This window comes from Epinephelus fuscoguttatus, linkage group LG1 (genome assembly GCF_011397635.1).
Source record: "Epinephelus fuscoguttatus linkage group LG1, E.fuscoguttatus.final_Chr_v1".
NCBI classification, from domain to species: Eukaryota; Metazoa; Chordata; class Actinopteri; order Perciformes; family Serranidae; genus Epinephelus; species Epinephelus fuscoguttatus.
Window position 1 is genome coordinate 8,290,500 of NC_064752.1, and position 15,130 is coordinate 8,305,629.

Genomic DNA, 15,130 nt, shown 5'->3' on the forward strand with positions numbered 1-15,130 from the left:
AACGAGACTTGGACACAAAACAGATCGTAACAAGCAAAAGGTACAGAAACACATTTCATTTCTCTGTAGGGTCCTTTCTATATTGTTGTAAGACACTCATAATAACAACCTGAACCGGTCAGGTGCAAGAACAAGCACTTTTAGTGGAAGTAAATTATGGAAGAAAAATGACAGTCGTAATCTTAAATGCACAGAACCTCTCGGATTTGAGACATAAAAACCTGCTCACCTCTCTGACCTTTATATGAACAGTTATACTCTTCAGTAAGTTCTCAAAGACGTGTGTGTGTGTGTGCTCAAGTAACTCTGCAGAGTCATGACCTGTGTGGTGTCACCTGCAAGTAACTATTAGGTGGTCCAAAACGATGTGTTGTGATCAGTTTCTGAATGTGCCATTTTGGTGATATGTTACCTGCTGTGTCACGGGAGGCTTTTCCAAATCGGCGAGGTCTCGGTAGAAAATTAAACTCTGAAAACAAGACAGAACAATAGATCAAGAAAATAAGAATGTCGTCACTTCATCACTTCATAACACTAAATACAGAGAAGCTGGGCAGGAAAGTGTGTCCCCGCTGTAAAGAGTCATTGTATAAACTCTGGTCTCTGAATCATCTCATTAAAGTGTCACTTTTCCCATATGGCTTTTAAACTAAAAATGCTGTGAATGTAGACAGCACTGCTCCATATTGTGTTTCACAAGCGTTTGTTGTATTTGTCAGAAAGAAAGAAGGAATTCCTGCACAGTAAAAGTTGTTACTACGAAGACTGACGTCACACTTTAAATCACATTATAACCATTTAGTTGACATGTTTTTGTTTTATTTCGATATAAACCTGCTGTATGCATGAAAGGGGACGGCTGACACAATATATGCATATTCAGTAACTCACCAGCCTTATAACCTGCCTGTCTTATCTAACACTGCACAAGTGAAGCTACAGTAGAAATGTAGCATGAAGATGTGGGAATTCCTTCTTTTTTCAGAGCAGATAAAAGATCTCCTCTCTGTTCATTGGCTAGCTTTTGTCAGTTGTATATTTATCAATATTTCCATGACTAAATGGGATTTTATTCCATGATATGAATGTATGTTTCAATAAATGTATATTTTGCTGCCGCAGACATGCTACACAGTTTCATTTAGCCCAGGCCACAGATTTTTACCAACTGCGTAAGTATTTGCAGACTTGTGTTCAGTGCAGAAAGAATCCTGCCTTCTTTTAAAAGTGCCGAATTTCTAACATTGCATACGTGTGACATTAAGATTGTGGATCTGACAGCAGAGGAGTAAAATATTTTCTCCTTTTACTGATTTGTGTCATTGTGCTTTTTTCCTCTTTCTGGACGCTGATAAATATGTTCAGGTGTCTGACAGGTAACACTGTTGTTAAGATTTCATAAACTCTGTTTTTTCAGCTGCATTTACATGTAAATAAGTATATTTTAATGTAAACAGGGTCAAGTACAGATTTAAATATCATAGAAATGCTGTTTGACAATAGCTGCATGTGACCTTAACATCTAAAAACTACCAGAGAACCAAAGTTTTAACCCACAGATCCGGTCACTGCTGTTTTAACTTAAAGGTCCAGTATAATAATTTCATTTTCTTTTTTTTTTTTTTTTTTTGCTTTCTATAGCCACCAGGCAGAGGGCCAATCATGATCCTCGCACAGATTTTAAGCAGCTCGCAGCTTGTCTTTAAAAATCTGTTATATATGGCCCACCAAGTAATATTAGTCAAGCAAACGCTATCTATCATACAATTTGTCGACATGCACCAAGTAGGAACTACGCAGACAGAACTAATGTGCTTTCATAACAGATGACTAAAAAACAAGCAAACAAGCAATTACCTAACACCTGATACTTCCTGTTAGGAAGCAGACATGGCCACAGCAAAGGAGCATAACATTGACAGCGAGGGCCAACACTTTCAGGAGCGGTGGAGAGTAGAATACTTTTCATTTACGTCTAATTTGTATGGTTTTTTTTCAAAGACTTATATGATGCAAGAGGCAACTGGCCCCCGGGTATTTTCACATTATCTAATCTGGTACCCATTTTCAACTTTCTGGACACCTCTGATCATTAACTGACAACTAATCAGTTAATTTTTACGAGACAAAAACAAAAAACAAAAAGTAAAATCCACCATATTTCAAAGCACTTTCCATTTAGATTTAATTATTTTGTGTTGTAAATGTCTTACCTGTCACTTTATGCTGCTCACCTCATGGTCTAGCTAGCTGCCACCACCGCTTACACTGTGCAACACCGTGGCTAGGCAGGAGCTAGCTAACGTTAGCGCTGCCGCTAATTGTAAATAGTAACTACCGCTGGTAACACCACCCCAACCCTTGTTGGCAGACAGCACTGCTGCAGAAACATGGTGGCCATCCTCCGGTCTCCCCCATGACAGCCCCAGTGAGTAGGCAACTTAATTTTGAGCCTCAAAACCTCTTTAGCATTGTTAACTATATTAGCACCACTAGCGATGCTGATGTTGCTAACGTTGCTAACATAATTAATAATACTCAGGGATTTCACTGTACAAAATTAAGCCACTTACCTACCAGGGTGCTAACATTAGCACTCACATTATTATTCGCGGTACCAAATCATTACAGACCCAACAACATTACTGACAGCTTCTATTCTGCATCAGTTTTGGTACAAACATGTCTAACTAACAGGCTCCCTGTTGCTGTTATGGCTCCCTGCAGCCACCATGTCAAAAGTTGAGAAGTCTGCTACGTCACAAAGCTAGCGACCGTTGAAGGTGAGAAGTGTCTGTCATTTCACACTGAACTTATGGACCTTTTGAATGCACCAGCAGAACACTGAATTCTCCCGTACTGTGCAGTATGAATGCACTTGTGCACTCAAAATATTAAGTGTTTAGTAGAAGTGGAGCAGTTCCTCTTGTCCTCTCCCACAAAGGCTGCCATGTTTCTACAGAACCCCAGAAAGGACAAACCAAACACTGGCTCTAGAAAGGGTCATTCGCATTTGATTGTGATCATTAGTCACGATGACATTTCCTCTCCAACTCTATATTGTAAAGGTTTGAAAAACTCCAGCAGGACATCAACCAGAGTCACGAGCTTTTACTTACGTTTGGTTGGCTGCAGAGCGTTTGACAAAACTTCTGTGGAGTTTTTTCTCCACCTTGACTGACAACATTCTTACCAACATTCAGTTTCTCAAGTGTCCCAGGAACTTTGACATGATACTTAAATGCATCAGTAATTATAGTCCAGTAATATATTTCCAATAACATAATGAGTGCTTTTACAGAAGTCAAATGTTGAAACTCTAATTGAATATTTTCACACAGTTGTATTGGTAGATAACTGACTTAGAGACATTGCAAGTGTGGATATTATTATCTTCATCCTGCACTGTCCCTCAGTGTGAGACACGAAACAGGTCTAAACATGTTCAGTGGTTTCTTTTTCTCTACCTGCTCAATCCTTTCAGCATTTCAGGGTCGCAGCAGTCTTTACCAGCATGCACTGTGCAGAGAGCAGAGCAGCAGACAGAACGGGCTGCCGGACCACGTCAGAGTCACCACAGGTAACACACCTGAAATTCAACACAAGATTAATAAATCACAGCAGCGATTTCAGACACAATCAATGAAGCACTCACCGAGGACAAAAGAAAGTTGAAAGTCATCTTTTATTGCACAATAAAAGATCACACATACCATGTTTTGACTCATGAGATTGGTCCACATGGGAATACAGAGAGCTATAGTTACAAATAAGAAAATAAAAGAAAGAAAAAAAGATAAAAACCCCACCACATAACTTACTTAGTAATGACCAGGTGTCTGACTTCAGGAGCAGCCACTTATTGTCTTTTCTCCGCCTTTAAGAACAACATCCTCGTGGATGACATTGCACTTGGTTCAGTGAGGCCAGTACGGGAGCTGTGAACACAGATTTAACTTGCCCTACGTTTGTAATGTTGAGCTGGTTGGTTTCACAGACATGAATTAGGTGAAGGTGGTGACGTTCTCATTCAGTGATCCAAACCTGCAATCATCTGAGTCTAATCTTTATTTTCCAGCTCACAGATAGTCAAAAACCATATTTGATGATTAACTGTAAAGGTCGTGCTGCTGTTCTCTAACAAATAATCAAATAATTTATGAGTAAAACAAATGTCAAAGTAGTTTGATTACATTTTTATCAAACACATAACCCATCAGCAATTGGTCTGACAATGATTACGGTCTCCACCGAGAAGCTAGCCGCCGCCTCCACTTTGTACTGCACAACACTCACGCTGGGCGGGAGCTAGCTAACGTCAGTGGTGCCGCTCATTTAGTGAGACATGGTGGCCACCTTACGATCACGATAGTCCCCGTGAAGTGACTTACTTTTGAGTCTCAAAACATCTTTAGCATTGTTGACTATATTAGCGATCTAGCCTCTGGGGGCAACAACCAATATTTCAGGGTTTTCAGTGAAGCCAACTAACATCTGCAAAACTAATATTGCACATGGATGTAAAAGAGAACTGGAAACAGGACCAGCAATGGGCCTTAAAGCCAATTTGACAAAGTGGCCAAACGGTGGAATTACAACTTCCAGGTTTGTCATGTGATGCTGTTGGGCCAAGAAAGACTTTCCCATAGACTGACATTGTGAAAGAGATGTCTTAAAATAAGCAGATGAAGGTGCACCAACTTCCCTGTATGAACACTTAAATAGCCCTTATTTAAATAATAATGTCCCAAAAGTTGTAAAATTCAACAACAGCCAAATACACAGTTGGTCAAGGCGACGGGCGGTTGGGAGGCAGGGTTAAAGGAAACACTAGTGTGCTGGTTATATGGGCGCCACAGAGGTGGAAAATCTGTGTAACATTATACCCAGATGTCAAATATTTTTGGCTTCATGCACCAATATCCCTTTTCCCTGGTCCCTTTCAGAATACTTGGAACCTTGGTTCTATCGAGGGAACCAGCCTGTGTTTTCGCCAGTGTTGCGCAGAACCATCATCACCAATGAAGGGCGTTGCACAATACACTATGGAAATAAACGGTTGTGACAAAATTGCGGATTGAATTGATTACCTGCAAACTTTGGTTCTGTTATAACAGATATGTGTGTTAACCCAAAAAACTGCACAAGCTTTTATCTGATGATGTCGCACTTGACTTCTCCATCCTCTCTTTCAAACTATTAGAATATGACACGCCCACTGATGTGGTCACAGTTCGCACTTTGGGTCAAGAAAAAACAGCTATTTTTAGTTTCAAGCTGAGAACCAACCTTTAGGGTTCTGAACCAGTTTATACTGTATATGGTGGATGGGCACTAAATGGCTCAAAATTAGGTGTGGGAACTGGAATAGAACCAGTCCCATGTCCGTGAAAAAGGGGTATGAGCACTTTCTTTGGAACTAACAGGGCGCAGCCTCCAATGCTGTCTCCGGTTCTCTTTATACATCCATGGAATCGGGGCAAAGACTTTCTGTTCTGTGCAACGGTTTTTGTTTTTGCAGTCTGATTAGCAATTTTAGACTCTTATGTCGACAGAGCCATGACACTCTTTAATCAGATATCTGCACATGAATGCATAGAAATTTAAAAAAGGGCAAATAAGAAGCTGCATTTCCACCAAGGCCCTCTGCCTCTTTTGTTCTCCACATGGACTGTTTATCTGCATGCAACCAAGGCCTGCTCAAGTGTGATGGGTCAATACTACAAATGGAAACCCAAACAATGCGGATACTGTCTTGTCTCGTCGCCTACAGATTCTGCACTCACGCAGATATCTGTTTTTAGAGATTAAAGTTCTTGTGTTTATTTGAATTCAGGCAGCTGCTGTGACACCCTCTTGTTTTGCAGGAACAGAAGATAACATTTTTGTTAACTACTGTGGGAATAACAAGAACACAGAAGTTGCAGTGAAGTGTCTGAATATCCAGGAGCTGTAATTCTCCTATAGTCTGTGAAACCAGCCCGTCATGACTTAAGACAGAAAACCATGAACAGACACAAACTAATTTCTGGAAAATAATTTCTTATAAGGCAAAATATATGTTGATATTTTAACTTTTAATGGAACGTGATGAGATGTTATGCGACACATCTGTTGATCCTATTTCAGAATTGGAGCTTTTTCGAGTGTGTTTGATTTTTCACTGCGGCGGCAACGGCTATGAGAATTTGAGAGTTTCACATGACCTGGCTACATTCCCCTTTTCTTTCTTCCTATCACTTCTTGATATTTGTCCTATTACAAACCAAAACTGGCTCCTTCTACAAGGGGGTCAAAGGTCACAGTCTGGAGCTGACAGGGATTCAGTGAACACGAACCCTCCAGTCTTTAAACCAAAGACAAAACCCAGCAGGCCTGTTAATGTGATCACGAACGGCTTGATGGTGGTGATGCAGGTGGTTTCTAATGTGCAAGTCAACCAGCGCGTGATGGTTTGGTTCCCCACTAAACTGAACTAATCAGGCCAGAACAGCCAGTCACGAGATAATAAACGTTTAACTCAGGCCTCATCATTTTAAAGGCCGAAAAAACTAGAACAGGTCACGCTATCCAGCATCTGTCCTCTCATTTAGCTTTTATGGATGTTGTAAATATCCAAAATCTAATTGGTGATCCTGGAACTGGATCTACATGACTAACAATCCAATTTGTGATTTCAGTGAAAACAAAAGTAAGTCAGACATTTTCCCTTAAAAAAAAAAATATTCGCAGGAGTTTAAATTGTGTAAATCTCAGCCTGTGTTTTTGTTCGGGTACGCCATTTCTGAAGCAGAGCCGTTAACATCCGTGTCTGCTCCAGTAACTGCTGGTTTTCAGTCAACTTCTCCTAAAAATACACAAATGTACACTTTATCATTTGGATCAGCCCAGTAATCCCACAGAGGGGCTTTAGATTGGATCATTATCATATGGCACATAGAGCTCAGTTCCCCTAACCATGTTGAGAAAATAAAGAGGAGGTATCTGTGGGACTCTTTAACCATGTAATTACATTTAACAGCAGATAAGCAGGTGACGAGGGCTACAAAGAAAAGCAGATAGTGAAACTTTCATGTGAACCAAAATGCTTTTGTCTTTCAGGAGACTTTAAAAACAACAAAACCAGCCACTGATCAGTCATGAGACAACGATGTGAAGACAAGAACTACACAATAAATACATTATTTATGATAAGAGATAAACGTTTACAACATTTTGAGGTGACCGTTCTGGAGAACATTTAAATTAACCAGATGAAAAAAAAAAAAAGAACACTGTTAAAGAAGGCATGGTGTGACATGAACAGACAATACAGAGCCATCGCCTTGACTGACCTCCAACTGTTGTCACACACTGCACCTACAAGTTGTTTCAAGTTTTTACACAAGAAGCAGCCAGTAACAGGACATGATGTGCATACATGGGCTGAGGGAGTTTGTTTTCAGATACTTAAGCTGTGGTACGTAACAAATGGTTTCCCCACTTCTGATTTCATTTTTTTTTTTTTTTTTTTTTTCCCCAGGAATTTCAACAAACACGAGAACAATCAAATACTTGAGTTGGATACAGACTGTGTGTGCGTTACCATCCGAGACTTGATAGATACCAAACAGAAGGCCTCGTGCAGTAAGAGAATGGTATGGGATTAAACAGCCATCCTTAAAGGGAAATTCTGGTATTTCACAAACTGCTGAAGAACATTTTGCTTTGTTGCAGTCCTGCATTGGGTCGAGTGCCCGCTGGGCGAGCCACAACAAGAGTTATTCGCCGGCTATATGTTCTTAATTTTATTCCCAGGTTTCCCTGCTGACTTAAGCTCCTTTAACACTGCCTGTTCAAGGCAGTTCAAGGCGGTTCAAGGCGGTATGATTGCAGAATGCGGGGACAGAGTTGTCTCACCTCTGAGCCAGGAATGGAGGTAGTAACAGCGCCACATCAATGTCTATATTAATGGGAGAACTAGCAGGTCGGGATTATGGGCAGCACGGGTATGATGTTTTGACGACGTGTTATGTATGTGACCCACCACAAGAGATTTAAAAAGTAGCTGGTAGCAGCTAACTCAAAAAAGAAGAGGAACAGCGGTGGAAAATGTCCACAAATTTGGAAAACAATGAGGTTTGGGAACTCCTTGATCTCTGAGCAGAGGACGAGATCAGCCATCATAAAACAGAGATGGTAAATGATTGTTACTGTTTCTAAAATGGTGCCAACGTGTATGTTTAATGTCACACTTGAGGCCGACGCAGTTGTGTTACATGTCATGATTGTCACGCCTCTTTGCTGGGATCTAGTCTAAAATTACCCACTGGAGCAAAATGACGTAGTTTGGTTCTGTGTAAAAATGCAAGGGCAGCATGAAGGGACTTCGTAGCAGCCCTGTAGAGTGACCTCTGTCTAAAAAGGGTTGTAGTGTGTTGGCTTTGTCTTCTGCACCAGCTCAGGACAACAACAATTTTTAGTTCCAGGTAATTATCAACCATTTCTGCCAATATATCCTCCTTAATCCTCAACACTGGACCATTAAACATCCCACCTAGCCAAATTATTTGAACAGAACACGATTATTACGGGATCTGTGGTTTCAATTTGGGCCGGGAATCTTGTATAGACGAGTCAGGTCAGGTTGCGTAAGTAATTGGGCGTAAGTGTGGGTGCCGGGGTGGAGAATAAGAGGATCAAAGGATTCTGCCTTGTTGCAGAGATTTAAGATCCTGGTAATAATGGAGTTGATCAGGGTGGAGAACAAACTTCTCCAGCTTTTCAAATTCAACAGGAATGATGTCAAACACTTTGTAGCCAAACAAACGTAAGCAGAAGCTCGCACTCATTACTCCTGGTTGACATCTTGCTGGAGTTTTTCAAGTTTCTACAACAGAGCTGGAGAGTAAAGTGTCCTCATGATTAATAGTAACAACTATAGTCTGTATATATATAGACAGACGACATATCAGCTCCCCAAGAGTTGCAGTTGGCTGCACTATAGGTCATAAACTCTGCCCCCCTACATGTTAGTGGATGGGTCATGTTACGTAGGTCTTTTCTAAGTTTGGTTTGAATTAGTTATTTGATGCTATAAAAAAGGAAGTTTGAGGTCATGACTGAGAGCTGTGTGCGCCAATCAGTGTACTCGCAACAGTGGAAACTTGATAGCACAGAGATCGTTGCTACTGTGCAGACTCTGGCTCCCAATGAAATCATCAGTGCAAGATGGCAGCGCCCACATCCTGATATTTTGGCTTTGTTTTTGTACAGCGGGAGGAAGTGGAGACACATCGTTCATCTTCACATACAGTCATTAGTCACAATGGAAAAATACACGAGTGAAGACCCAGGTTGAAAATAATCCAGAATTCCCCTTTAACGAACAGCATGGCATCGTCTGCTGAGGGTGAAATCCAACAAAGAGTTACACTTTCACTTTCCCGATGATGATGTCACTACGGAAAGGGAATGTCAACATCGTACGCAAGTGAAGCCCACACAAAGAGAAACTATTTAAAGTGATTTTAGAGGCACTGGTAAGAAAACAGTCACTTTTTGTTAACTCTCTTGTGCTTTGAGGGATGACTGATTGACTTTAGGGAAATAACGCAGTGATTTGGACAGTGGTACCTTTGCATTACTATTGGCTTTTTTTTTTTAGATAATGCACATCATCAAGGCCGTGTACACATACAAGCAAAGGACAAACTGAACACACACATGATAACATGTCCCTAGTATATGGAGATGTAACAGAACATCTATACAAAAAATACTAGCTAAATAAGGCATTTTACTTTGAATAATACATAATGAAACTAGGAGAGAAAGAATGTCATATTTGGTGAAAGTTTGGCAAAGCAAAAGAAAAGCATAATAAATTATATGTAGCCACAAACTTGTGACAAGGCAACAACTATGTTTTTTTTTCTCCAACAAGAAATGTGACCTGTAAGGACGAGACAGAAGTCGAAACACAGCTCCACAACGAAAACGTGTGCGCATGCATGCACACAGACGCTCGCGCTCTCTCCCAAATATCGCACACACTCTCACACACACACATAAAGGAAATACAAGACAGTACAGAAACAGGTTAACATTCACAAAAAGACATTGTGCAAAAATAATGTTTTCATGTATGAAAACAAAAAAAGTGAAGTCCAACATCATAAACGGAAACATTTGACATATCACCCCAAAATACAGACCCTGTTCTGAAAAGACTGAATAAAACCAGCGACTTGCATCCATTTAATGTACAGTACAGTCTGTTTGATACCGAAAACACTGGGACTAACCTCTATGCAAAAATCCCCCTCGCATCTGTCAAGTATTTTTTTCCCAATGGAGAAACAAAACAAAAAGGCAAAAGAAATAAACGGTGCACTTAAAGAAAGAAAAACAGCAATATACAGCGATAGATTTACATATTTAGAAACTCTTAGTATGAACTGCTATTAAAACTAATCTGAGGAAAAGAAATGAGACGAAGAGCAACAACGAGGCACTCAACCCGAGCGATTCACGCACCGCTTTGTATCCCTCCTCTTCCTGTTTCATCTGTGAAAACAGACTATTCCCTTTCACTGGACAGATGGTCGACAACGCACACGTAACATCTCACTGAACTCAGGAGAGGACAGTATGGCCGAAAACAGAACAAATAAATAAAAAATAAAAGGGGCGTGATGCTACAGGTCATGATTGCAACCATTTTGCAGCAGTCCTTTTGCATGAGCCACTGTGTCACTGATTTGCTGTAAGTTGGAACTCAGATAAAAGCAAACCAAAGGAAAAAAAACACCACCTCGTCTCCTCTTCTTCTCCCACAATCCCTCCACCCCTGTGTCTGCAGGACAGGATACAATCAAATCTGCCTCCTACCTCCCCCTGGTGGCCAGACTGAGCTCTTGACTTTAAAATTCCTGTCTTTCATCTCCTCTCATTCTGCCTGAACTCTTCAGGGGCAGTCTCTCAAAGTGACTTTGTGTCTGAGTTAAAAAAAAAAAAATCTTTACATGATTTTGAAAATGAATAAAAATTAATCTCATGATTGTTCTCTGCTTTTATCGATAAAAGCAAAAGGCGGAGTTCTTCTTGTTCTGGATGCACCTTCCTAGTCTTTGAATCTGGATTAATAATCTGGTTGACGAGGAAAGAACATTTTAACTCTCTGAACTTCCTTTGACAAGGAAGTTGTAGCAGCAATGGCATAGCAATAATAATAAAATTATCGATTAAAAAAAAAGAATGACTGTCTAAAATGTCAGGGGCTGGCAGACGATGCTATCTTATGATTAAGATACAACACGTACGCCTGGGATTTAGTGACGATACTTGTGACTTTCTCTCAATTTTACCAAGTAAAAATCTTTCTGATTTGGCAGCTTTTAACTTTTTTTTCTTTGAATCATATCAAAATCATTTAGAAATTTTTCAAAAAAATGGATCTGGGCTGCTGCCTGTTCTCTTGGTGGAGTCGCTGTTGCATAATAAGTTTACACTGATCAGTGTTTTCTCTTTGTATTGACTGGGAAAAGGTTTCTGAGTGCAGTTGTTCTTAAACCTTTTTTTGTGTCAACTGATACACATTACATCACAGACCCCCCATTTAACCAGACTTCACTTCACCTCCTTAAGGGGACCTCCATCTGAAAAGACTTTGGCTGTTGGATATGATTAGGACCACAACTCTGCAGTTGAGGAGATAATCGTGGACAAAGTGAAACCTATGATGAGAACAGCCACTCTTATGACTCTTACTTACACTGGGCTCACTTCTATAGTGACTTAGTGAAAATAAATGATTACCTCTCTTCTGGTGACTCCCTGGAACTTCCTTAAGGACACCTGGTTGAGAACCACTATCTTAGTGTCATGTGTCTGCGAATGCTGGTTCAGACTCTTCAGTATTACCAAGACTCACTTTCAGGTTAATCTAACCTGCAGGTTTGTCGAACATTGCACAAAAAAATCAATTTAGTGGAGTGTGCCAGAACACAAAACAACAAGACAGTACTCAGATGAACAGGCTCGGGTTTTGACCTTGAACATAAACGAGTGCTCCTCTGAATTCCCAAACTGTGGTGAGAAATTCAAACGACTTCAGAGAACCACCTCTGACAGCTGAGCCGCGGCTCTCCGTCATCATCATCATCCTTGTGTCAAACAAACCAAACCTAAACGCTGCAACACACCATCCTGGATCACTCTGAGCTTATAACCGGATCATTACTGCCAAAGCTGCTCCTTGGTTAGCACATCTCACCTGCAGTGTGTGTGTGTGTGTGTGTGTGTGTGTGTGTGTGTGTGTTCTGTTGAGAAGTCCCTCCTGACTCAGTCTCGATGCAGAATGAAGGGGGAAGAATACACAGAAGAGCATTTCTTACACTGTTTTTTTTCTGTATACAAGGAGGGAGTGGAGAGGGTGGGTGGGGTCTTGGTATATAAACATAACCAAGTTGAATATAATCATTATTATTAGTCATCATCATAATAAAAGTCTTTACATGGACATTGACTGACAGACACGGCACAAACTTTACACTGTTGCTCAGTCGAGAAAGAGAGCAACCAAGGAGACAGGAGGAGAGAGCAGGAAGTGTCCGTCTCTCTGCAGTTTTCTCCTCCTCTACGCTTCCTCTCCCTCCACCTGTCTCTGCTCCTCACTGTCCCGCTTCTCCTCTTCTGCTGCTGCTGCTTCTCCTCCTGTGTCCTCCAGTCTTTCCTCTTTCTCCTCTGTTGCTGCTCCCTCTAGAGGGTTATGGGAGTCAGGTTCCTGGGGCTCTGCAGGCCCGTCCTCTGCGTCTCCCTGCCCAGTCTGGGGCTCTTCGGTCGGAGACAGGCCTGGGTCTGGAGCCGAGGTAGAGGGGATGGAGGGAGACGAGGAGGAGGCTGGGTGGGAGGTAACATTAGCCTTAACTGTACTTTCTCTCTCCTCTACCTTTCCCGCCACCGCTGCCTTCTCCCTCTCCTCCTCTCTCTCCCCTTCCTCCCGCCCTCTCTTCCTCCTCCTCTTGGGGCTGCCCGGGGAGCCGTCTACTGCACCAGGAGGCATAGCGGGCAGCGCCATGATGCCACCGTGCGGCAAGAACATGTGCGGGTACAGCAGGCCGTGGGACATGCCCGGGATCAGGAAGGGGTTGAAGGTAAGATGGCTGCCAGTGCCGCCTCCGAGATGCGCAGCGCCAATGTGGGCCCTGCTGGTGGAGGTGATGATGGCTGCTGCCTCCGCCACTCCTGCTCTTTTGTTAGCTTCTGTTGCTCCTTTCTCCTCCCGGCTCCTCTCTTTCTCACCGCCACCAGAGCCAGAAGAGGCGGTGCTCTCTCTCTCAGCAGGCGTTGTCGAAGAGGGACTGGCTGCCTCAGATGTAGATGGCGCAGTTGTCGTGGTGACCTTTGCAGCAGACAATGAAGAAGAAGAGGAGGAGCTGGGGTGAGGAGGAGGAGGCGGCGGCGTGTGCGCCATCATCGCGCCGACGCTGAACAAGGCGTGTTGTGGGATCGCAGCCCCATGGGGGTGAGGGATGCCGTGCAGCATCATGGGTAACATACTCAACCCATTTTTGGCATCTTCTGCCGACGCTCCGGCTCCGCCCGCCTGGACAGCTGCAGAGAAACCATGTGGAAATCCAGCTGCCATTATTCCAGAGATGGGAATTCCAGGAATACCACCGCGGAGGTTCTGCATCTGCACCATGGAGTCCATGCTGCCGATTAATCCACCGTTCATGAAGAGTGGGGGGCCGAGGCCAGATGTGGCCGAGTCAGAGACAGACAGCAAGGGCTTAGGCATCTCGCTGCGAGGCCGCCGTCCACGTCGGCGAGAGCCCGAGTCTCTGTTGACTGGTTCTGTCAGGATCCGGGAGAACTTCCCCTCAGGGAGGAAACCCTGCATTAGAGGAGGACGGTAAAGATTATGGAGTTAGCAGATTACAATGACTGTTGCTGCGATTCATGAGTAGTTCTGTTTTACTCAGCTCTTGGTGTAACGTAACAGCAAACATCACATGGACACCACTTGTTGACCTCCAACATTGGGAGCAGTCCAGAGATGGACCTTCTCTGGAGCGGGGCCAAAAGGGCCAAAAAGGTTTTCAGACTAATTAAACGACACTTATGATGGCAGTAGGGATTCCCCCGAGGGGAAGTCAACAAAGGCGTGTTGAAGGACTAATGAAACGCAGCATGTGTATCAGAGAAATTGACACACCAACAACAGTGAGAATTAGAAGAAAAGGAAAGTTAAAACTTTGGTCAAAAATTAAATCTTTTTTGCTGCAGACATTGTTTTATATGTCTTATACTCACAGAGTGTTTGACCACATCAGCCCAGTCTGGAGCTACATAGTATTCTGAGTTGGCATCCAGCCACCTGGAGAGCTCCTTTATGGCCGGAGCCATAGCACCACCAAGCTGCAAGGCAGGAAAACCAGCACAATATTACAACAAGAATATTAACTTACATGTAGGATTTTTCCTGCTCTCTCATCTTAAGGCAGCCTGAGCTATTAGTGAATATTTTTACCCATGACTGAACTTCATCAACACGTAAGTCATTTTCCATTACTATTATAAATCAGTACATATTAAGTTATTATTTTATAATCCAAGACAGGATAACACTAGACTTTACTGCTGTGGAAGGCACAAGGGGGAAGAGTACAAACAGAAACAGTCTAAGATAACTAATAACATGCACATTCCAAATATGTGCCATGCCAAAATCAGAAACATATAAATATCAACAGTAGGAAGGTTATGTACTGTGTGTGTGTTTTCTACCCTGCGTCCGGTGCCTCGGTGCACAACAGGAACCCTCTCCTCCCCTGTCAAAGAGTTGATATCCAGCTTAGTGGGGTCTTTACAGCGATGCCTCCTCTGCTTGGGACGCTCCACAAAACCATGTAACAGACCTGCTCCAGACTGCAGAGGGACAGGGACAGGACAGAGGAGGGAAGACAGAATCAATCAGATGTATGTCCTTAAAAACACAGCTCAAACAGATAATGTGTAGCTCAGCGCTAACAACAAAAAACGCATCACCGACATGCCAAAAATGTTAAAGCACACCCTCGAGTGTAATATTGTGATTACACAACTACATAAATAGTGTGCTTATATTTACATATGAATCTATAAA

The 15,130-nt window shown here is 42.4% G+C and overlaps 1 protein-coding gene and 1 long non-coding RNA gene across 6 annotated transcripts in view; both read right to left on the reverse strand.

Moving 5' to 3' along the window:
* LOC125903778 (uncharacterized) overlaps positions 1–1,277 on the reverse strand; it is a 36,820-nt gene extending 35,543 nt beyond the window's left edge. Inside the window, exon 1 of the long non-coding RNA XR_007451335.1 lies at positions 413–1,277. This is a non-coding gene — a long non-coding RNA (uncharacterized LOC125903778). The remainder of the gene's footprint in view (positions 1–412) is intronic.
* Positions 1,278–6,990: 5,713 nt separating this feature from the next.
* chd6 (chromodomain helicase DNA binding protein 6) overlaps positions 6,991–15,130 on the reverse strand; it is a 161,450-nt gene continuing 153,310 nt past the window's right edge. For all 5 annotated transcript variants that reach the window (XM_049596903.1, XM_049596982.1, XM_049597135.1 and 2 more), the window contains 3 exons: positions 14,773–14,913; positions 14,299–14,403; positions 6,991–13,879 (listed from right to left, as the gene is read on the reverse strand). In XM_049596903.1, the coding sequence (XP_049452860.1) occupies positions 12,620–13,879; positions 14,299–14,403; positions 14,773–14,913 (1,506 nt within the window). In that variant the 3' untranslated portion in view covers positions 6,991–12,619. The remainder of the gene's footprint in view (positions 13,880–14,298; positions 14,404–14,772; positions 14,914–15,130) is intronic.